This window comes from Leopardus geoffroyi, chromosome C2 (assembly GCF_018350155.1).
Source record: "Leopardus geoffroyi isolate Oge1 chromosome C2, O.geoffroyi_Oge1_pat1.0, whole genome shotgun sequence".
Taxonomy (NCBI): domain Eukaryota; kingdom Metazoa; phylum Chordata; class Mammalia; order Carnivora; family Felidae; genus Leopardus; species Leopardus geoffroyi.
The window spans coordinates 100,757,848-100,783,723 of NC_059333.1; the positions used below are offsets into that span (position 1 = coordinate 100,757,848).

At 34.1% G+C, this 25,876-nt stretch overlaps 1 protein-coding gene across 5 annotated transcripts in view; it reads left to right on the forward strand.

The window, feature by feature from the left end:
- Nucleotides 1-25,876, forward strand: part of SI (sucrase-isomaltase) — a 158,943-nt gene that overhangs the window by 122,384 nt on the left and 10,683 nt on the right. For all 5 annotated transcript variants that reach the window (XM_045503070.1, XM_045503068.1, XM_045503067.1 and 2 more), the window contains 8 exons: nt 76-138; nt 5,325-5,441; nt 10,562-10,649; nt 11,591-11,729; nt 19,235-19,368; nt 20,984-21,018; nt 21,103-21,219; nt 24,060-24,208. In XM_045503070.1, coding sequence (XP_045359026.1) covers nt 76-138; nt 5,325-5,441; nt 10,562-10,649; nt 11,591-11,729; nt 19,235-19,368; nt 20,984-21,018; nt 21,103-21,219; nt 24,060-24,208 — 842 coding nt within the window. The remainder of the gene's footprint in view (nt 1-75; nt 139-5,324; nt 5,442-10,561; nt 10,650-11,590; nt 11,730-19,234; nt 19,369-20,983; nt 21,019-21,102; nt 21,220-24,059; nt 24,209-25,876) is intronic.

Below are 25,876 nucleotides of genomic sequence, written 5' to 3' on the forward strand. Positions count from 1 at the left end.
TATACTTTATTTACAGCATGGTCATACCATACTGAATTTATTTTAACTATTTTCCCATTTCTTCCTTCTCTGTAGGTTTGGCCAGATTTGCCCAATGTAACAATAGATGAAAATCTAACTGAAGATGAAGCTGTTAATGTAAGTTTTACAATGGTTGAGTACATAAGTAAAAGCACTTGGATTTAATGATCAGTTTGAGGGGCGCCTGGGTGGCGCAGTCGGTTAAGCGTCCGACTTCAGCCAGGTCACGATCTCGCGGTCCGTGAGTTTTAGCCCCGCATCGGGCTCTGGGCTGATGGCTCAGAGCCTGGAGCCCGTTTCCGATTCTGTGTCTCCCTCTCTCTCTCCCCCTCCCCCGTTCATGCTCTGTCTCTCTCTGTCCCAAAAATAAATAAACGTTGAAAAAAAAATTTTTTAATGATCAGTTTGACCAATAATTCAATTTGAGTATTTTCTTTAAAAAAGAAGATTGATTGTTTTTGAATTCTCTATACAAAACCATATTTAAATCATATGGTAGTTCTATTTTTAATTTTTTGAAGAATCTCCATACTGTTTTCCTTAGTGCCTGTACCACTTTGCATTCCTACCAATAGTGTGCAAGGATTCCAGTTTCTCCATATCCTTTCCCAAACTTGTTGTCTTTGTTTTTTGAATAATAGCCATCTTAACAGGTGTGAGGTGATATCTCATTATAGCTTTTATATTTCCTTGAGGATAAGTGAATTTGAGCATCTTTCCATCTACCTGTTGGCCATTTGCATGTGTTCTTTAGAGAAATGTGTATTCAAGCTTTTGCCCATTTTTTAAGAAGTTGTTTGGATTACTTTTTTTCTTTTCCTTTTTATTTTCTTTTTTTTTCCTATTGAGTCATAGGATTTCTTATATACTTTGGAGATTCACACTTTATCTGATATATAGCATTTAAATATTTTCTCTCATTCTGAACGTTGCCTTTTCACTTTGTTGTTCCTTTGCTGTGCAAAAACTCTTTTGTTTGATGTATTCATGTGTTTACTTTTGCTTTCGTTGCCTGTATTTTTGACATCATATCCATAATATCTTTGCTATGGCCAATGTCATGAAACTTTTTCCCTTTGTTTTCTACTAGAAGTTTCTCAGTTTCATGTGTTACATTTAAGTCTTTACTCCATTTTGTGCTGATTTTATAAGATAAGGGTCCAATTTCATTCTTTTGCATATGTGTATATCCAGTTTTCCCAGCACCATTTGTTGAAGAGACTGTCCTTTCTTCACACTTTTGGCATTCTTGTCAGTGATCAGTTTACTATATATGTATGGATTGATTTCTATACTCTCTATTCTGTGCCATTAGCCCGCGTGTCTATTGTGCTGCTATCATTCTATTTTAATTACTGTGGGTTTGGAGTATATTTTGAAATCAGGAAATGTGATGCCTCCAGTTTTGTTCTACTTTATCAAGATTATTTTGGCTATTCAGGGTATTTGTATTTCCAAATGAATTGTAGAATTATTTTTTCTATTTCTATGGAAGATGTCATTGGTATTTTGATATAGATTGCATTGAATCTATAGATTGCTTTGGGTAGTACAGACATTTTCACAATATTAATTCTTCCAATCCATGAACATGGGATTTATTTCTGTTTGTTTGTGTCTTCCTCAATATCTTTCACCAATGTGTTGTAGTTTTCAATGCACAAGTGTTCCACCTCCTTAGTTAATTTTATTCCTAAGTATTTTATTAGTTTTATTGCTGTTGTAAATTGGATTATTTTCCCAATTATCTTTTCTGATAGTTCATTGTTAGTGTATACAATGCAACTGATTTTTCCATGTTGATTTTACATCTGGCAACTTTATTTGTTTATTAGTTCTGTGTGTGTGTATGTGTGAGTGTGCGCACACCTGTGTGAAAAACTCAGGTCTTTTTGAATGAGCATGATATTAGCTGGGTATGTTTAATATATGATCTTTATTATGTTGAGATATTTTATTCTATTCTTAGTTTTTTTAGAGTTTTTATCATGAAAGGGTGTTGACTTTTGCCAACTTTTTCTGCATTGTTTGTTCATGTGATTTTTTTATCCTCTTTGTGTTAATGTGGTATACCACATTAATTGATTTTCATATATTGAACTATCCTTATATAACTGAGATAAATTCCACTTTTTCATGGTGTATCACTTTTTAAAATATACTGCTGCATGTAGTTCTCTAGTATTTTATTGGGGATGTTTGCATCTGTATTCATGAGGGGTATTATTGTGTAGTTTTTCTTTTTCTTGTGGTATATTTGACTTTTTTATGAGGTTATGTGGACCTTTTAAAATGAATTTGGAAGTATTCTCTCCACTTCAGTTTTTTGGGGATAAATTTGGAAGGATTGGCATTAATTCTTCCTGAAATGTTTGGTCCACTTCTCTAGTGTAGTCATTTGGTCCTGTACTCCTTTTTTTGGGAGGTTTTTTTTACTACTGATTCAATCTCCTTATAGGTAATTGGTCTTTTCAGATTTCTGTTTCATCATGATTCAGTTTTACTAGGTTGTAGGATTCTAGGAATTTATCCAATTTTTTCTATGCTATCCTGTTTGTTGCTGTGTTTCTATAGTATCAGTTATAATGTTTGATCTTCCATATCTGATTTTACTTATTTGACTTTTCTCTCTTTTTTTTCTTAGTCTAGATAACAATTTGTCAATTTTGTATGTGCTGTCTACAAAAAACGTAGTTTAGATTTAAGGACACACATAGGGATATGAAAGGATATGAAAAAAGATACTGTATATAAATGGCAACCAAAAGAGAGCAAGGGTGGCTATACTTATATCAGAAAAAAATACACTTTAAGTCAAAAACTGTCACGGGATACCAAAAAGACAGTATTAGTTATAACAGGTTCAATTCATCAAGAAGATATGACAATTATAAATATATATGCACCCAACATCAGAGCAGATGACTATGTAAACCAACATTGACAGAACTGAGGGAAAAGTACACAGTAATACAATAATAGTAGGAGACTTTAATACTTCTCCTTCAATAATGGATAGAACAAGCAGACAGAAAATCAACAAAGAAACAGTGAGCTTAAAAACAACACTATATATAGACCATATGGACTTAACAGACACTTATGGAACCTTCTACCCAACTGTAGCAGAACATTCTATCCAGTAGCACATAGAATGTTGGCCAGGATATATCCCATGTTAAATTGCAAAACAAATCTTAACAAATTTAAAACTGTTGAAATCATAACAAGTTTGTTTTTTGGCCACAGTGAAAAGAAACTAAAATCAATATCAAAAGGAAAATTAGAAAATTCACAAATATGTGCAAATTGAACAACACACTTTTGTTTTTTGGTTGTTTTTTTCAACGTTTTTATTTTTATTTTTGGGACAGAGAGAGACAGAGCATGAACGGGGGAGGGGCAGAGAGAGAGGGAGATACAGAATCGGAAACAGGCTCCAGGCTCTGAGCCATCAGCCCAGAGCCTGACGCGGGGCTCGAACTCATGGACCGCGAGATCGTGACCTGGCTGAAGTCGGACGCTTAACCGACTGCACCACCCAGGCACCCCTGAACAACACACTTTTGAATAATGAGTGGGTCAAAGAAGAAATCAAAAGAGAAATTAGAAAATATTTTGAGACAAACAAAAATGAATATCCAACACACTAAAACTTACGGGATGCAGCAAAAATAGTACTAAGAGAGATGTTTATAATGATAAACACCAACATTATAAAAGAAGAAGAATATCAAATAAATAACCTAACTTTATACCTCCAGGAACTATGAAGAGAACAAATTAAGCCTAAAACTAGCAGAAGAAAGGAAATAATAAAAAATTAGAGCAGAAATAAATGAAATAAACCATATCAAGGCAACAGGAAAAAATCAGTGACACTAAGAGCAGTCAATATTTTAGGTAGGCTAAATTATAATCATTAAGTCATACAAGTTCATGTGTGAAAAATTAGAGGAGGATTCTTACTTTAAAACTTACCAGATTATTTCTAGAGTTGAGCCAAAGAATTACTAAACAATATTCTTGAGGAAAAAAATCAGAGTCTCAATTGCAGGTATTACCTTGGGTAATATTAGCAACAGTAGATAGGAAGGCATGGCTTCTATATATAGATTTGGGGGGTGGGAATCCCTTCAATTTACAATGGTTTATGTATAATCACTGGCATAATCTAACACAAAAAGTACAGAGAATCTTGGATCACATATAACAGATGAAATTTCTGGATGTAATTAATGATTTGCATTAAAAGAATGAAAGCAGCCACCTGAAAGAATAAAGCAAACAGAAAAATGAATAAATTGTGGAAAGAACAAAATAGATCTTAAACAAAACATGACATTAATTTCTTACTTATTTTTCATTATACTCTAGGGACCTAACATAAAAAATATTTGTTGACTATACCTACTGAGCCTTCTTTCCTTATGAGTAAATGTAATTATTGATCATAATGATATAATGAATTTCCCTTCAGTCCTAAAAGTATCTATGATATATATGTGTGTTTTATAAATCCCTATATTCCTTACCCTTTGCATTTTCTCTATGCACAGTGCCATCCCATACCCTATTCATAGAGAAGACTATCCTGGCAGTTACTACATACTATTAAAGTGTGGCAGGAAAGCATGCAGGTGATGCCATGTTTTTCAGGAAATTGGTTTACTTGCAGAAGGTCAGTCCTCAGTCCAAGACTTTGACCTTGGAATTTATATGGGTAGGCTGACAAGTAGGGAATGTTCTTGGTAGGGAAAGGAGTAAATCACCTCTTTTCTGGTTAGGTCGGAACGATTAGATGTGAGAGAGAAAGACAAACAGTTGGGGTAGTGAAGCTATATATTACTGGTCCTAGAAGGACAGAAATCTGGGTAAACAAAATTTTATCAGATAAACGGGCTAAACAAAAGCCTTTTTCTTACCTATCATGCTCCAAAAAAGTAAATATGCAGTATAGGTCTCTAAGGCACAAAGAAAAAAATTTCCTAAAACTGTAAGAAGCACTGAAAATATATTTCTATGTTGTGAACTTTTTTTTTGACAGTTCAAAAAAAGGACCCCATAAGGACCCCAGTGCTATTCCCTTCTCACTCCATGTATCTCTCTCTCTCTCTCTTTTACTCTTTGTTGTTGGGGTGGTAGAGGGAAATAATATATGTTAATGTAATTAAAGTTAGGATCAGGTTGCCTTCATTATCATTTGTGCACAACTTGTGAATCAGACAGATAAATGTTGGACTTAGACACTCATGGTCTCTCTTTTGACTTCCTACATATAGGCCTGAATTTTGTTTTTACAGGTTTCCAGAGCTCATGTAGCTTTTCCAGATTTTTTCAGGAATTCCACAGCAGAGTGGTGGGCAAAGGAAATTACAGATTTCTACAATAACCAGATGAAGTTTGATGGCTTGTGGATTGTAAGTAAACTTTGAGCAATTTATATTTTAAGTTGTTATTGTTTTAATTTATTGTGTAGTGATTCAACAAAATTATTACTTGATTCCAATAACATCAGCAAAGCATTTTTTTATAAAAATCAGCCCATTCAGCCTGGGTGACTCAGTTGGTTAAGTGTCTGACTCTTGATTTTGACTCATGGCATTATCTCACAGTTTGTGAGTTTGAGCCCTGGGCCATGCTCTGTGCTGACAGCATGGAGTCTTCTTGGGATTCTCTCTTCCCTTCTGTCTCTGCCTTTCCTCTATGCTCTCTGTCTCTCCCTCTGTCTCTTTCTCTCTCCCTCCCTCTCTCTCAAAAATAAATAAATAAACATTAAAAAAGATAAAACTTTGGGGCACCTGGGTGGCTCTGTTTATTAAATGTCTGACTCTTGGTTTCAGTTCAGGTCACGATCTTAGTTTGTGATTTCAAGCCCCACATCAGGCTCCATGCTAATTGCATGGAGCCGGCTTGGGATTCTCTCTCTCCTTCTCTGCCCATCCATTGCTCGTGTTCTCTCTCTCTCTCTCTCTCTCTCTCTCACAAAATAAATAAACTTAAAAAAATTAGCCCACTCATTTTTCCATAGAAAAGAAAGTCCTTTCCATATATAAAGGACAGTTAAAATACAGTGTTAACAGTTTACTTTATGTATATAGATGCTATTTCCTGAACATTTTTACTTACACCAATGAATCAAATAAACTCTTTCTAACTATTCACAAATGTTTATAAACATTTATTTTATTTTTATTCAGTGTAGTAATAAATCTCACACAACTGTCCATCTTTGGTACAAAAAAATCATAATCTCTTACAAATTTAGCAAAAATTACCTTTCAAACAATCTGCTAATTTTAGGTGTAAATTTAAAATGTTGATAGTAAGAGAGCAGGGAGGTAAGATGGAGTGGTAGGAGGATCCTAGACTTGCCTTATACCTTGAACACAGCTAGATAAATATCAAATCATTCTGAATACCCAAGAAATCAATCTGAGGACTGACAGAGCAAACTGCACAAGTGGAGGTAGAGAAGAGGCCACATTATGGAAAGTAGGAGTTGCAAAGTCGTGGTTAGGGAGATAAAAGGATTATAGGTGTGGTGGAGAGGAGAGATTCCTGGTCATGGAGAAAGGCAAGAGAGAGAGGAGTGCACAGGGAATTGCACAAGGAAAACACTTCCCCTAAACCATTGACTAGAAAAATGAGAGGGGCTAATTTTTATGAGTTTTTGCAACCAGTGGGGCTCAACGATTGGAACTCTTGAGGTCCATGGTGTGGCTGGGATAGATCCCTGAGGGCCTTGCCCTACTCCTGGAGAGAAGGCAGGTAGATAAGATGGTGTGATCTGAGAATTGCCTGAAATGCACTGGGAAAGACTGTTCCCTTTTTTATGAAGCACATTTGAGAAGGATGGCATTACTTATCTGGGAATAAAAGAACTGGTGGGCAATGTTTCTTTCTCCCACTCCTTAACATAGATTCAGACACCTTCTGAGGGCAACTGACCTGGACGCTAGCTGTTTAGTATGCTTTGTTCTAAATCCCATGATCCTACACTCTGGTGTGACTGCCCATTTGGGTTAAACCTGCATTAACCCCAGCATGGCGAGACCCTCCCCCTGAAGACCAGAGCAGGTCCACACCACACCAGATCCCTAAAGTTTTAAAACTCAGCTGGTGTGGCTGGAATAGAGCCCCAAATGCACTACACTTCTCCAGGCAAGCAATCAACCAGACACAGACAGTGTGAAAAGAGCAACCTGAAATATTCCTGGAATGCATGAGGGGAAATTATTTGCCCCTTTGAGAGGGCTTCCCTGACAGCAGCAAGCATGAACTCCCCTCTTCAAGGACAAAGTAGCTGGTGGCACCATTTCTCTACCTTTCCCCTCAAAATGAATTAACTTCAGTATGCAGCACAGTGCCAACAGTGGCAGGCTGTACCCCTTACCAAATTCCACCCCCTCTACACTCTAATGATACTGCTTTCCTAGGGCAAGTGCACCTAAGAACCAGTGCTTCAGGGCCCTCCTCAAGAAGACCAACACAAACCCCCACACGTATCATGTATCCTAGCCATTGAGTTCTGCAAATCTTCAGTTCTAGTGGAAATAGCATAAGGTTTCTTCTAACAAGCATATCAGAGCACAGCTAATTAAAACTCACCATACTCTGGGCAAGGTCCAAACACCCCCCACTGCAGGCAAGAACTCTGCAGAGGGTTGACCTGAGGGATAGAGCAGCCATAACACAGCAGCAGAGGGCTAGCAGAACACACTGGAGACACTTCAGGAAGTTCCAGGACGTGGACATTGTATAATCTCTTCTTCATAAGGCCATTACTCTCAGGAGCAAGAAATATAACAGGCTGTCCTACAAAGAAGAAAACAGAGATTTATGCAAAATGCCAAGATGAAGGATCCATCCCAAAAGAAAGAACAAGAAAAAGACACAGCCAGGTATCTAAGCAAAACAGATATAAGTAATATGCCTGATCCAGAATTTGAAGCAACAATCATAAGCTGGGCTTGAGCATAGAAGACATCAGGGGTACCCTCCCACAGAAATAACAGAGTTTAACATTAATCGGGCTGACATGAATAATACAATAAACAAGATTCAAAACCAACTGCATATAATGACTAAAAGGAAGAAAGAAGCAGAGGAATGAATAAGTGATATAGATGATAGAATTATAGGAAAATAATGAAGCTGAACAAAAGAGGAAAAGAAAAATCTTGGATCATAAAAGTAAACTTAGGGAACTCAGTGACTCCTTAATCACATATCCTATGATAAATTTGTATTATAAGAATCTCAGAAGAAGGAGAGAGAGAAAAGGGGCACATTTATTTGAGACAGTATAGCTGATCTGGGGAAGGAAAAAGACTTATAAATTGAGGAGGCACAGAGAATTCCCATCAAAATCAACAAAAGCTGGCCAACTTCAGACACATTGTAGTTAAATTTACAAAATATAGATATAAGAAAAAAAATACTAAAAGCAGCAAGACAAAAGAAGTCCCTAACTTAAAGGGAAGACAAATAAGGTTAGCAGATATCGCCACAGAAAATAGGCAGGCCAAAAGAGATTGGCATGATATATTTACAATACATAATGAAAAAAAATATGCAACCAAGAATACTCTATCCAGCAAGGCTATCATTCAGAATAGAAGGAAAGAGAGAGTTTCCCAGGAAAAAACAAAAACTAAAGGAGTTGGTGACCACTAAACAAGCCCTTAAAGAAATATTAAAGGATACTGAATGGGAAAGAAAGACCAAAAGCACAAAGACTAAAGAGGAACAGAGAAATCTCCAGAAACAACAACTTCACAGGTAATGCAATGGCACTAAATTCATGTCTATCAGTAATCACTCTGAATATAAATGGACTAAATATTCCAATGAAAAGACATAGGGTATCAGAATGGATACAAAACCAAGACCCATCTATATTGCTGCCTACAAAAGATTAAGTTTAGACCTAAAAACACCTGAAGATTGAAAGTGAAGGGATGGAGAACCATCTAACATACTAATGGATGTCAAAAGAAAGCCAGAGTAACCATACTTATATCAGACAAACTAGATTTTAAAACAAAGACTGCAAAAAGAGATGAAGAAGGGCACCATATCATAATAAAGTGGTCTATCCATCAAGAAAATCTAACAATTTTAAATATTTATGCCCCCATCTTGAAGTATCCTAATATATAAATCAATTAATAACAAACATGAGGCAACTCATTGATAACCATACAGTCATAGTAGGGGACTTTAATACCCCACTAACAACAATGGACAGATCATCTAAGCAGAAAATCTAAAAGGGAACAATGGCTTTTAATGACACACTGTACCAGATGAACTTAACAGATACATTCAGAACTTTTCATCCTAAATCAGCAAAATACACATTCTTTTTGAGTATCCATGGAACATTCTCCAGAATAGATCACATAGTGGGTTACAAATCAGGCCTCAACGAGTACAAAAAGATCGAGATTGTACCATGCATATTTTTAGACCACAACGCCAAGAAACCTGAAGTTAACCACAAGAAAAAATTTGGAAAGACCACAAGTACATGGAGGATAAAGAACATCCAACTAAATAACGAATGGGCCAACCAGGAAATTAAATAAGAAATTTAAAAAAAACATGGAAACAAACGAAAATGAAAACATGACAATCCAAAACCTTTGGGGTGCAGCAAAAATGGTCATAAGAAGGAAGAATATAGCAATAAATGCCTACCTCAAGAAGCAAGAAAAATCATAAAAATGGCCTAACCTTACACCTGAAGGAACTAGAAAAAGAAGAACAAATGAAGCCTAAGGCCAGCAGAAGAAAAATAATAAAGACTAGAGCAGAAATAATATGCAAAACACCTATATCACTGTACATAAAACTCCATCTAATTGAACATAGTGGGGAAAAGATTGAGAGAGAAGAAAACAATGAAACACACTCTTAACTATGAGAACAAATGGAGAGTTGTTGAAGAGGAGGTTGGCTAGGGGATAGGTGATAGGTGATGGGTTATAGGAAGGGCACTGTTTGTGATGAGCACTGGGTGTCATATGTAAGTCATGAATCACTAAATTCTATACTTAAAACATAAATAAAAATATAAATAAATAAACAAATAACGTTTTCTGTGTGTATAAACTATACTCTGTGGTTTTAAAGCCACAAACCATTGTTTTGTTTTGTTTTGTTTTGTTTTGTTTTGTTTTGTTTTGTTTTTCAAAAGCAATTGATAGAAGGCACTGGGGCAGGAGAGGAGAGGACATGGGAGAATATACACTACTATAATTTTATGTCTAGAAAGCAATTCACTTTTTTATGTGTATTATATGTACAGAGAAGAGTAGGACATTTTATGTTTTACAAAAGAGTCATGAAATGTAAAAAAGAAACACTGAGCTAACCTAACTCTTTAGTATTGAGATGTCTTATATTTTTGCTTTAGAACGGTAAATGTGCCGTTACTCAAATATGCTGCTTTAATTTATTGGTTTTCTGAATTAGTTCCTTTAAGAATATATGCTCTACTTTATTTTTTGTTTACTTTTCTCTCTTTTTTTAGGATATGAATGAACCATCCAGTTTTGTACATGGAACAGTTACTAATCAATGCAGAAATAAAGAGTTAAATTATCCACCTTATGTCCCAGGTACAATTTTGTTGCTACACTTTTGATGTTATTGCTATTTATTAGTCGGGTTTATATACTTTATGATGTAGGGAACTGGATCCACATTCCCAATTCACACTACCCATCTACACATTGACTCACATCACACCTCAACCCATTCCCAATACTATTTAACATTATTTTGAAAAGAAAAATCAAGAAACATATTTTATTTATATGTACACATTCTTATGCATGTTTGAAATTGTTACTTTGATTTTCTTAAGAACCTTCCCAGATTTGAAAATTGTCAGTATTCCTCAAGATTAAAAAAAAAAACACTCTTAAAAGACTTATTTCTAAATTTTTCTTTATTAGGAAAAAATGAAACAATACTAACAGTACTTCTTTGGTTGTCCCTGACGCAGGAGAGAAGGATCCAGTTGCTCAGTATTCATCCTCATACTCTTATGTAGGCAGTAAACTTCGTAAACTTTTGATATCTAAAGTGATGGCAAAACTCTGAAAAAATGCATCATTAGCTGAGAAAAAGTGTATCAAAGAATAATGTTGTTATTGCATTGCCTGGTTCTTAACCCCAGGGCTTCATGTTACTGAATGGATTTTTTATCAAAATCTATTTAATCAATATGTCTCATCTGAGTGCATAAAATATTGTAGGCATTTAGGAGTATGCTTATCTTTCAGGGTTTTATTAATTCATGTTAATTCATAATATTTGTGTTGCTGAATACAGTAAATTTTTTCACAGATTTTTTCAGTTACAGGTATAAGTGCAGCTATAATTACAGATTATTTTTCACTTTAATTAGCAGAGACAAAGTGTACAAATGATTAGAAAATATTATTTTAAAACAATGGTTAATTATTTTTGCCAAAAGAATATATAGTTATTATTTAGACATTCAAATATAGGGTAATTTATAATATATTAATATTTTCCCATTGGTTCTCCCCAGAAATCACAAAAAGAACAAATGGATTACATTTCAGAACTATGTGTATGGAAACTGAACAGATTCTTAGTGATGGATCATCCGTTTTGCATTATGATGTTCACAATCTATATGGATGGTCACAAATGAAACCTACTTATGAGTAAGCGGTGTTCATAATTATCTTTTTTTGACTCTTTATTATCTTTTAGATTAATGTTCCCTACTTGCAGAGTTCTTCCCTGCTGACCTTTTCTGGTAGCAATTTCTTACCCAATGTTCTCTGTAACTTACTTGGTCCTTTATGACACTTAGAATTATTATGTGTCTCAGGGCACCTGGGTGGCTCAGTTGGTTGGGCATCAGACTTTGGCTCAGGTCATGATCTCCCAATTTGTGGGTTTGAGCCCATCATTGGGCTCTGTGCTGACAGCTCAGAGCCTGGAGCCTGCTTCCGATTCTGTGTCTCCTCTCTCTTTGCACCACCCCCCCCACTCATGCTCAGGGGGCCTCTCTCTCTCTCTCTCTCTCAAAAATAAACATTAAAAGAAATTTAAAAAAAAGAATTATTATGTGTGTCTCTCTCTGTTTCTCTGTCTCTCTCTTTCTCTCTTCAAATGTATCATTTATCATTGCTTTAAATTTTCATCCTATTCCAAAAGGTATCCTGAACAATGTTATTTTGATCTTTCCTAGCTCATAGTGGCAGTGCCTAACAAATAATTGGTATGCAATAAACAGTTGTGAATGTATAAATGAGTAAATAATGTATAGTTTGATGTCATTAATTAAGGCATTAAAGATAGGGTAAATCATGGGGCACCTGGGTGGCTCAGTCGGTTGAGCGTCCGACTTCTGCTCGGGTCAGGAGCTCACAGTTGACGAGTTCGAGCCCGGTGTCGGGCTCTGCGCTGACAGCTCAGAGCCTGGAACCTGCTTCGGAGTCTGTGTCTCCCTCTCTCTCTGCCTCTCCCCCGCTCATGCTCTGTCCCTTTCTGTCTCAAAAATAAAGATAAACATTAAAAATAAATAAATAAATAAATAAATAAATAAATAAATAAATAAATAAATAAGTTAGGGTAAATCAGTTAAGTCCAATATTACCAAATTAGAATATGTATAAGTGAACTTTATTTAATGTCCACATTAAACAAACTTTTATGTGAGGCCGGTGATAATGGAACACAAACCATCCTTTGAATATCAAGTCTTTATTAGCACTGTCCAATAAGACTTTTTGTAATAATAGAAATGTTTTATAATTCTGAGTTGTCCAAAATGGTATATGCTAGTCATATAAAGCTGTTGAACAATATGGCTACTGTGACTCAGGAAAGGAGTTTTAAGTTTTATTTAATTTTAATAAATTTAAATTTATATTAGTCCCATGTGGCTAACATGCACCATACTACACAGTGCAGTTCTAGGTCACTGGCTCTTAATTACACAGCATATCACCTGGAGATTTTTAATAAATGTATTGATTTAATTGGTTTGTACTACAGCCTAAGATCTGAATTAAAAAAAAATAATAATGTTTATTTATTTTTGAGAGTGAGATAGACAGAGCATGAGCAGGGGAGGGGCAGAGAGAGAGGGAGACACAGAATCTGAAGCATGCTCCAGGCTCTGAGCTGTCAACACAGAACCGGATGCGGGGCTTGAACTCACAAACCATGACCTGAGCTGAAGTCAGACACTCAACTGACTGAGACACCCAGGTGTCCCTTAAGATCTGAATTTTAAAGAATTTTTCCAGGTAGTACCAATGTGCATCTAGATTTGAAAAACACAGCTCTAGTATATAACTGTAGTTGGTAAAACACATTGAAAAGCATTTTGGAGTAAAGAGTATGAGTAATATTTCTTCACTTAGTGAAACATGCTTATCTTATTTGTAGCACCAAACTTTTCAACTTGGTAGAGGTGAATTATTTAAGATATTATTACATGAATGAATTACCACATATTTGTTCACCAAATTCCAATGTAGTGACACTAAAATCATGTAGAAAGACTAGGAAATGCCATTTTTAAGAGTAAACAAATTGGTCTTTACAATGCTTTTTTTAATTTTTTTTTTTATGTTTTTATTCATTTTTGGAGAGACAGAGAGAGAGACAGACTATGAGTGGAGGAGAAGCAGAGAGAGAGAGAGACACAGAGTCCCAAGCAGACTCCAGGCTCTGAGCTGTCAGCACAGAGCCTGATGTGGGGCCTGAACTCATGAGCTGTGAAATCATGACCTGACCCAAAGTCAGACACTTAACTGACTGAGCCACCCAGGAGCCCCAACGATGCTTTTTTATTGGAACAAATGCTTCTTTAGATTAACCTTACTGGAACATAATTTTGGAGCACATTTATCCTCACTTTTTAATCTTCAGCTGACCTCATTTTATCATAAAGTAAAGATATTAAAAAGAACAAAAATATTGAGAATTCACTGATAATCCTGTTGGCAAAACTTACACATTTTGAGATCAAACTATGTAGTTTAAAGGAAATTGAAAAAAAAAAAATTATTCACTGAGGTAGTGAATTGAACTTGGGAACACGTTTTATGGTTCCTAACACACTGGAAGATGCTTAGTAAATTTAGAGACATGCAGGTAAATTTTTAAATAGTTGATATTCAAAGGTAATTAGGGATATTGAAAGTACATTTTACTCTTAAATAGCAAACATTATGAGGAAGAGATCAATACAATCTTCCAAAGAACATTTTGTGATTTAAAGACATTATACATTTCTTGGGGCGCCTGGGTGGCTCAGTCGGTTGAGTGACCGACCGACTTTGGCTCAGGCCATGATCTCGCAGTTTGTGAGTTCGAGCCCCGCGTTAGGCTCTGTGCTGACAGCTCAGAGCCTGGAGCCTACTTCAGATTCTATGTCTCCCCCTCTCTCTACCCCTCCCCTGCTCATGCTCTGTGTCTCTCTGTCTCTCAATAATAAATACATGTTAAAAAAAATTAAAAAAAATAAAGACATTATACATTTCTTTAAAGTGTTAGTTCATAAAATTTTCAGTAAATATTTCATTTGTTATTTAAATTAAGCAGATTCATAAATTTTAAATGTTGAGTTAAATAGCTCAGTTTACACATACCCATAGACTTTTCATATGTTTTAGATACTTTCTTAATATTAATTTTTTGCAGTAATATTAGAAAAAAAATATTGAACTCTCCTTCAGAAATTTTAGAGATTAAATATAGTCAAATTTTTAAAGACCTTGACAAATGTAAAAGGATGCTGTAAGTAAATTATATTTACACTGAAGCAAAGGATGGATAGTAAAGACTTTTTATTTACCATTGGAGGAGAGTGAAAGGATTAAAAACATAATGTGTTTCTTTATGTTATCCAGACTGTAGCATTTTATTGTTTCCTTTTTTGATTCATTTTGTGTCTTTCAAAAACGGTACACATTTGACATTCAACTAGTTCTTGCTACTGTGCTCTTCACTAAACATGTCACAAACAAGCAAAGCAAGGAAAGAATACAATGAGGGGATTCAGAAACAGAAGATAAATAATCAGAGGAAGGACCTTGGCTACCAGTTGCAAATGAAAAGTTTCATATGTAAATGCCATACAAAAACTTTCAGTCTTCAATAGATTTCTCTTATTATTTAAAATTCAATCTTGCACTTAAGTAAGCAAAGTCTTTGCTTCAAATGTATAAATAAATACACTTTAAAAACTACCTCAAAGTGTGTGTTCAAATTTGAGAGAATTATTCAATGATTATATGACTATATATTTCATATTTTCAACTTCAATAAATACCTGGAATGATTTTAGAGATTACTACATTTTTTTTCATTAGAAAGGATACAGAAAAATCAAAATCTTCTGTCTCCTTTTGGAAATTCAGGTGGTGTTAAAGATACAATTTTTAAATAAATGCCACAGATTTTTGTAATCATAATTTAGAATGGAGTAAAAATCAATAATTGCAAGTTATTTTTTAGGTATTTCTATAGACTGAGTTAAATGGCAAATTAAAACATCATATTCTACTTCTTTCTATGTTTAATGTATCTAACTGGAAAAATAAAGGTGCTTTTTTGGGAGGATTATGTACTATAGGAAGTGGCCTCTTGTAAATTTTTTTTAACAAAAAATAAGGTTGGTAGATAAAAACAAACACAATATAGCTCGCCCTTCCAATAATTTTGACATTTTCTTGTTTACAACTGTTTCTGTTAATTAGCTATTAGTCATTGGAATAGATACTGGACATATGTCTCTTAGACATTAATTTCTGATTAATATGGCTGAGCTGAACATTGATGTAGCGGGTGTCAATGCTTATTTAAAAAATTGAGATCTGGGGCACCTGGGTGGCTCAGTAGTCTGAGCTCTTAATTTCAGCTTGGGTCACGATACCAGATCTCATGGTTCAAGCCCCAAGTCTCACTGACAGTGTGGAGCCTGCTTGGAATTCTCTCTCTCTGCCCCTCCCCAACTCATGCAGGCTCTCTCCCTCTCAAAGTAAATACATAAACTTTAAAAAAAATTGAGATCTGAATCCATAAAGCTATTTCCATGGTTTAGCCCTTCACAGTATCTTCTCAATTACAGAAATTTCAAATTTAAATTTTATTATACACTCAAAAACAATGGAAATATTTCAGAAATGGGTACATTACTATTTCTAATGGATATTAAATATATAATACTGAATTATTTGCTTTATAAAAAGTAATTCAATAAAATATCTTTAGTTTTCAATGAATTTGTTTAAATAAATATTGAGAAAAATACTCCTGCAATAACTTTATTTACTCTAAGCAACACTGGTCAATATTCTAAAATAATTTAATGCCACCCAGAGACAGAAGTATCTGGAGTATAGTTATCAATTGATTTCATCAGTAATTAAAAACAATAGCCAATTGAATAATTTCAAATTATTATCTTTAGTACCCATGGTGAAAATAAATATATTCATTTTGAAGATTTAAAATATATTTAAAAGTTTCAATTTAATATTTTCCTTTCACATTATCCACTTTTGTAATATATATCATATATATTACATGTATATACAATATATGTATGGATATATACATATATTGTATATAATATATAATAAAAATAATTTTTAAGAAGGCTTAATTATATATTCTATACAATATAATATAATGTAATGTAATATAATGTAATAATGTAATATAAATACTAAAACTCATTTTTTAAGAAAGATTTTTTCCCAGTAACTTAAGATGTATTTAGAAGTTTTTAAATCCTTTTCAAAAAAGTGCTCATGTAGGTGACTAAAAACATACAATAAAAATACTTTCATAACACAACATTGCAATCCTTTGTATTAGCTAAATTTTTCAAAATCAAGTGGTAACAAAGGACAAACTGTCCTACAGGTGAAAAGTGTTTCTTAAAATTGAGCTAAATTCATTATGACTAAACCATTTTTAAAATTAGAACATGTCAAAAATATTTGGAAAATATTTATAGTGATGGGATTTTAAATTATATATTTAGTGGCAGCAAGTATTTCCCAAAGTTTTGTTCTCGATTCATTGAAGGGTTACAGAGAAGATTCTTCTAATGTAAGAAGTTAACTCTTTCTTAGGAGAAAATTATTATAAAAATACCTAATGCAGAATTTTTCTCAGTCAGATCTAATAAGACATATGTTCAGTTATTGATTTAAAGCCTAAGTAAATAATTTTTGCAAAAGTAAGACATACAGCAGAAAAAAAGAAATTCTTTAAGAATATATATTTCTTGAATGTTAAAAATTGGGGACAGTTCTATCCCTTTAGATAATTTTTTTATTAGTTAAATGAAATCAATTTTGTTTTCAAATTAATTAAAATTAGAATATATGTTTCACATATATTTTTAGATTGATCATATGATATTTTATTCTCTACATCAATAATCATTCATTTTTTTTAAGTTTATGTATTTTGAGAGAGAGAGAGAGCCCATGGGGGAGGGGCAGAGAGAGAGAGAGAGAGAGATGGAGATGGAGAATCCCAACTCAGGCAGTCTCTACATTGTCAGCACAGAGCCTGACACAGGGTTTAAACTCAAGAACCATGAGATCATGACCTGAGCCAAAATCAAGAGTGTGTTACTTAACTGACTGAGCCACCCAGGTGTCCCAGTAATCAGTCATTTCTTGTGAAATGTCAGCAAATATATGTAATGTATGTTAAATATATTAATGTACCTAAATAGACTTGATCCTTTATATTTATTATAGAATATTAAGCACTGAAGATGATTTTCTTATTGATCTTTTTAAAGATGGACATACATACAAGTAGGAAATTTTAAGTTAGCAAATACAATATGGTGTTTATTATTAACAGATAGTTCAATGTATCATATGTCCATTGAAAACACTTTCAGTTTTCTGTAACTTTGATTGGAGAAATTCATTAATCCAAAAACTTCTTGAGTTACTATTATATGCTAAGACTGTATTAGGTGTAAAAAGTACAAAGAAGATTAAGACATTATCTTTAACATCAAGAATTTCAGGGTCTCATTAAAGAAACTTCATATACGAAGCAATCAGTACAAACACTGTGATCCATGTTGTAATAAGAAAATGATTGGAAAGTCTGCCTAATTAGGTATTTGAAGAATTTTTTTCCTGAAATAGTTCTATTCATATGCAGTTGATTTCAAACAATATAAAAATAAACATTTTACTTCCAATTAATAGTGGAAAATTTTTCGGGGCATCTGGGTGACTCAGTTGGTTGAGCATCAGACTCTTGATTTTTGCTCAGGTCATGATCCCAGGGTTGTAGGATACATTTCCTCATCAGGCTGCAGGCTGAACGTGGAATCTGCTTAAGATTCTCTTGCTCTCTCCCTCTGCTGCCTCTTCCTCGCTCACTCTCTCTCAAATAAAATAATAGTAGAATATTTTTTTCTACCTTAGATGCTCTTATAGTATCACACAGAGAGAGAGAGAAAGATGCAGATAATGTAAAATAATGCATTATTATATTATATTTAGCACTAGAATATGTTTTAAAATGAATAGTAAATCATTAAAGTCACTGTTCCAAGACTGAGGAGGGGAGAGAACAAAAAGAAATATAATGTAATTTGTAAAATTCATTCTCTTGAGATATGGCTTGGATAGATTCTGTGCCTGAAATAAAACAACTACTTTTATTTTCACCACCCAAAATTTCACTCCCTTTAATCTACCCTCTAAAACAGGGAATACTATAGCAAAGATTCTCTGTTGAGTAATGTGGAGATTAAGTGTTGACAAGCTATAATTGAGAAGGGTTGGAGCAATCAATAGTTAGAGTGTATTCAAGAGAACATATTTAAGTAGAATTAAATGAATTCATTCAGAAAACTTAAGATATAATTAGTTACCTGATTTGATAACTTCAATAGTTGACTTAACTTGTATTCATTGAACAAGTAAAGGCCACTTAGGCATGTCAGTCTGATAAATGTTGGAAGGGAAGAAAAATGTCCTTTATGTCTATGAGAATTTTATAGTATAATGAAAGAAGACTCACTTATAAAGCTAGTTGTAATAAGAGATAACAAAGACACCATAAAAAAAACACATCTTTTTAATGAAATGCTCATAAATAGAAATATCTGAAAAATACCTCATGTAAGAACTCATAGATACTTCTCCATCTATATTAGTGCATTGCAGAAGACAACTGGCAAAAGAGGAATTGTTATTTCTCGTTCAACATACCCTACTGGTGGACAATGGGGAGGACACTGGCTTGGAGACAACTATGCACAGTGGGACAATTTGGACAAATCAATCATTGGTATGTGAGTCATCATCTTTATAATTACTCCTTTGCATTTTCTGTTAAGTATTCACTTTTTCTGGTAATAGTTTATATACCTTATAAGTCCTTCTCAGAAACATGCTTTTCACATCATATTTTATGGCAAATAGCATCATGAAAATGTAGTGTGTCAGAAAGTAGGAGCTGGGATGCTTTCTAGAAACTAATAATATCCAAATAGTTTATTTTGAGACAGTAATTTCATCCCTTTTGGTCTCAGTTCCCCAGGAAAAGGGCAGGAGCTGGGAAAATAACATGTGGAGCTAAGAATAGAAATGGGTCGAAATTCTAGATTCTAGGGAATAAGAATCACTCATAGATGCTAAAGAATGAAACATTTCTAACCAAATTTTGAAAGAGTGTTTTGACAATTGTTAGGTAAATAAGATATTATCGTTTTAAAGGGAAATTGATACTTTTCATTTCAGATCTAGTCTTAAAATTACTTTATGTTTATATTAGGATTCAAGGAAACAATGTTACTACTTTAAAAGAAGAGCTGGGATATCACATGAATCCTATTTTATTGAATTGATCTCAGAGGATTGTATTTAATGAGGATAATTCTTATTTGCTTGTTTTTTTTTTCCAAATAATGAGGCCTATGGTTAAATAATTACATAGATACCTTTTATGTTATATTATATTATATTATATTATATTATATTATATTATATTATATTATATTATTTTCTAAATCATCATCTACATAGCAACCAAACAGATCACTCCTGTACCTCTAGCTTATAGCTCTACTTTTCCTCCTTTCTGAACGAAATTATTAGCCTGACCGCTTTTTATTTATTTTTTAATGTATTATGTTTATTTTTTAGAGAAAGAGCATGAGTAGGGAAGGGACAGAGAGAGAGGAAGACACATAATCTGAAGCAGTCTCCAGGCTCTGAACTGTCAGCACAGAGCCCAACATGAGGCTTGAATTCACAGTGAGATCATGACCTGAGCCGAAGTTGGATGCTTAACTGACTGAGGCACCCAGGCACCCCAGTTTTAAAAACTGAAACCAAGGTGGTGCCTGGGTGGCTCAGTTGATTAAATGGCCAACTCTTGGTTCCAGCTCAGGTCGTGATCTCACAGGTCCCAACTTTGAGCCTGACGTTGAGCTCTGCGCTGACAGTGCAGAGCCTGCTTGAGATCCTCTCCCTCCCTCTCTCTCTCTGTCCCTCCCCTTCTCATGGTCTCTCTTTCTCTCTCTCTCAAAATAAATTAATAAACAAACAAATAAAATTAAAAAATAAAATTAATATTAAAAATGAAACTGCTTCCGTAACTTCTTTCAAACTGAGACAGAAACACTGCCATTTTATTCTCATACTATAATGTATTTATACCTATTTTGTGCTCTAAATATACCATCTTGAAAGTGACAAAGAAGCATAGTGTCTTATTTTTACATCATTAACATTATAACAGCATGAATATTTTAAGAGGAAATGATAGGTGTATTAACAATCTGAAAAATGTTTCATTAGATTAGCGGTTATTAGAAATGGAACATCTTAACAAATCAAATCATCAAATATCAAAATATGTGATGTAGTATCTTTCTAAATTTTTCCTGATTTTTTTTTAGGTATGATGGAATTTAGTCTCTTTGGAATCTCATATGTAAGTAACTGTATTTCTTTTATCTTCATAACTTATAAATTTTAAGAAAAAAACATTGAAATTAAATGTAACAATATATTTTAGACTGGTGCAGATATCTGTGGTTTCTTCAACAACTCAGAGTATGAGCTCTGTGCCCGTTGGATGCAACTTGGAGCATTTTACCCATACTCAAGAAATCACAACATTGCGTTTACTAGGGTATGTAATGACTGCATGTGCTTTCATTCCTTTCCTCCTAACCTTAGAAGTTTTGAATAGAACTCCTCCTGCCTGGCTGATTTCTAGCGCTTGCTTTGAATGAACTTCTTTACGTTTACTGAGGACATCAGAGCCCATCACTTTGAGAATTTTCTGATTTGGGTTACTCTTCTTTCTACTTTAGGGTTTAGAACTTGGTTAGCTGGCATACTTACTGCTGTTCCATATACTTTTATAATAGCCAGGGAGGGAAAAAAAAAACTGCTTCTGTATGTAACTTCTTCCAAACTGAGACAGAACAATAAAAAAAATCAGCGTCAAAGTAAATTACAAATGAAAACTCCTTGGAAATACTAGTATCAGTGCACGAAAATGAGCAGATTTAAAAGGCAAATGTTAAGACAATGAGTTGAAAATTTGAGAAAAAAAGGAAGAGGGAATTAAGAGCTAATTCTTGTGTGGTGGCACAATTCTGCACTTTACTAAATTGTCTGAAGGAAATATTTGAATAAGAGGGGTGACAGTATTACAAATTATGGAAAAGTATGAACAATTAAAGGCAATATCTAAGAGCTTAATTTTGTGATATTGACTTTAGTGAAGAAGTGCAGGGGAAAGATGAATTATCAAAAGTAACCCGTGGAAGAGTTGTAGACAGAGCTGCTCTTTGAAGGATGGGTTCTAGCAGCAGTAACTGAATGGTGAATCTCATCAGGTGCTGTGAAATCTTTGTGTCCCTCCTGGGAAATTTTAGTTAGAATAGAGGAGATTTATTTTAGGAAATAAAAATCTATACAAGGATAGAAGGCAGTATGGGACCACATTTTGGAAGAATTTGAAAGTTGGGCAATAACAACATAACTTGATGAAATAGGAATATTTTAACAGGAAAACTTGCTGTCAGTAATGCAATTTAGAAAGCTGTAATATTGGAAGAGTGGGATGAATCAAAAGCCTGGACAGGGATTTATTCAATAAGTGTTTATTAGGAGGCCACTATTTAATATTTACAATGTCCCTGCTCTATGATTCATAAATTGTAGGCAGGATAGAGATAATAGGCAATTTTGTGTGTGTGTATGTATATATGTATAATCAGGTATAAATAAATGCATATAAAGAAAAGATAGTGCAAGCTAAAGTGACAGCAATTTGGGGGATTCTGTTTTAGAAGGGGTACCTATGAAGGTCCCTCTTGGATAAAGTGACTTAAGCATTAGAGTGGAGACTTTAGTGAGGCACAAAAACCAAAAGCAATATAAGGATATGGGGGGCAGGGAGAATTTCAGACAGAGGGAGTCAGTGAAAGACTCCAAGATGGAATTTTGGAGAAGATGAAATAGAGGAGGAGGAAAAGACTGAAGAAGTATTTCTCAATAAAAAATCTGCAGAACAGAAAGCTCAACTTAAGTTTAATTTTGAGGTAGTACAATTAAATTTAGAATTCATGGTTTAGGGGCATCTGGGTGGCTCAGTCGGTTAACCACCCGACTTCAGCTCAGGTCATGATCTCACCGCTTGCGAGTTTGAGCCCCATGTCGGGCTCTGTGCTGACCGCTCGCATCCTGGAGCCTGGAGCCTGCTTCAGATTCTGTGTCTCCAACTCACTCTCTGTCCCTCCCCCCCACTAATGCTCTGTCTCACCTTCAAAAATAAATAAACATTAACTTTTTTTTAATGTATAGTTTAGACTTAAATGCTTGTATATCAGCTTGTTAAAACTGAAATAACATCAGTTAAGTCAGCAAGCAACAGATAGGATCTTTGCGTCTTTCTTACTTGACTTTGGAACTAGTAAGGATAGAATCTTCTAGCTTAATTCTTGGACCTTTTTACTTTCAAGGTTTTGCCTCTTCTAACATTTTTACATATACAAACACCCAGTCATCATTCAAGCTTTCTAATCTAAAGCTCATTAATCTACATCAAGCTTACTGAAATCTAAAAAAGTTGGAATCTTCATAGATATGGCCAGCTCTTAAGGACCCTCTCTGTCTGTTGAAAAACATAAACATATTGCCCCCTAGAGTTATGTGGCAGCCTTGTTTGTTCCCCAGCACACATTAAAATATAAAATGCTAATCGCCTTCACTATTATTTTTTGACCAGTAAGTGCAACAACATTTCTTAACAGGCTTTTAATCTTTCCAGTATCAACTTTAGTCTTTTTACCTGGCGTGTGTATTCCAGAGTGTATCTGGGCATGTTGTTCTTCCTTATCCAGCATTAATTAGGTCATTTCTTTCTGCTATCTTAATTCTTTAATATCATAACTTATCCATTTCTCAGGAGAACACATAATGTGGGGGTCACCATGATAGGTTCTGGGTATCTCTGTTTATTCCAATCCACTTTTTAAAAATTTGTTAATGTTTATTTTTAAGAAGAGAGAGATAGCACAAACCGGAGAGGGGCAGAGAGAGGAGACAGAGGATCCTAAGCAGGTTCTGCACAGATGCAGATGCTTAACCCACAGAACCAGTCAGGCACCCCTGTTTCAACCCACTTTTATACAGCATTTCATTTATTTTCTAGTCTTTTCACCCTGATTATCATTATGTTGTCATCTATTCAAATTGAACTGTTCTTTACATATGTTCACCTAAACTAAATCAAGCTATGGGTATAATTTGCATTTTTCTTATTGAAATAGTAATATTATGTTCTTTCTCCATCATATGATAGTAATATTATTGCATAAGGGTTTTGGTAAGAAAGTATATAACACATGGCAATGAATGAATATTATTTTCTAGTTTTCATTCTCTAAATATGTATCTGAAAATGATGATTTAAACCAGGACAAATGCTTATGACTATTTCATTCTGCTTTGTTTCAGAGACAAGATCCTGCTTCCTGGAATGAAACTTTTTCTGAAATGTCAAAGAATATTCTAAATATTAGATACACTTTATTACCCTATTTCTATACACAGATGCATGAAATTCATGCTCATGGTGGCACTGTTATTCGACCCCTTTTGCATGAGTAAGTGCACATTTTATTTCCTGCCAAAAAGAAATGGGTTTCATTTAATTTACTCAGTAATCTCTCATAATATAGAATATTTGAAACTGGAAATTTTTTCATTGTTATTTCAGTATATATTTTCAGTTAATAAACATTTACATAAATAAGTCTATTGATAATCAGGATGTTATTAAAAATGAAACATTAATCAGTTATTAAAAAGTAATAATTCTTAGAAATAACTACTGTACACCTAGAGTTAATTTAGATTTACATACTTATTGTATTGACTTTTAAAAATGGAGGCAAGTAATATCATCTTTATATTATGCTTTGATTAACTGAAGTTTAGAGCAATTAATTAAATCTACCATATATATACCTTACTGAAGAAAACCATCTCACCTCATCTTGGAGGTGTATTATAGACTACCCTAGAACAGTTCTAACATTCTCCCTAGAAAATTGTTTTGGATTCACTTCTTCTTATATTTTTTAATGTTTATTTATTTTTGAGGAAGAGAGAAAGAGACAGAGGGTGAACAGGGGGAGGGGCAGAGAGAGGGAGACACAGAATCTAAAGCAGGCTCCAGGCTCTGAGCTGTCAGCACAGAGCCTGATGTAGGGCTCGAACTCCTGGACCATGAGATAATGACCTGAGCCAAAGTCATACGCTTAACCGACTGAGCCACCCAGGTGCCCTAGGATTCACTTCTTAAAGCTCAAACTGATACATGATTAAATCTTGAAATTCTATTCTATGGAGCATAGTTGCAGAAATTTTAGCCTGTTCTATTTTTAAGGCAAATACAAGACAATTCTGATTGCTGATGTCACAAAAACAACACAACTAAAAGTAGTACAAAAAAACCTTTGAAATAATCATACTTAACTTCTTATGTACCTTATATTACCAGAGTAATTGAGTGAGGTGATTTGTTAGACTGCACAACTGATAAATCAGTAAAAATATACGGCACATGTTTACTAAAATAAATAATAATACACAAGGCAAAATGACAAAATAATAAGTTGATCAGTATGCCTTCTGTTCTCAGAATAGGGTTTTAAAAAATAATAGGTATTCCTAGATTCATATCAGCCTCTAGTTACTTTATTAATTTATCTACCATAATCCATTCTTTATTTTTGATAAAATTTTATTAATATCTTGCCTCTCTTATTTCCAGACTTTCCCCTCTTGTGTTCTCCCTATTTACTTCCCAGCAGAGTCAAATTATCAGCTCTGGACTGAGTCCCCAACCAGAAACATTATTATTAACTATGCAGACTCTTGTCCTGTTGAGAACATCTGGGCCTTTGTTCCCATGGGAAGTCCATGAAGGAGTAAATTCAGAGTCCCATTTGGCATTAATCTCAGTTTATAGTACAACAAAGCAAGACAAAAACAAAAGAACAAACAAAAATGTGCAATTCCATTTCAATTAGAGAAAAATGTGGTTATTTAATAGTGACTATTCTCAAACTATGAAAAACAGATTCTGGTGTTTCCAACCATTTTTATCTGAAATTCAGAAATATATTAAGTTAAATGCACCATTCAGTGAGCTTTAAGTAGGATAAGCAAAATCTTTTTGAATTACCAAATCAAGGTTCTTAGAGCACACCTGTTTAACAATTCTCATCCAGAGTACTTACAACTTTTGCTTCCTAGTTTGTTGATCT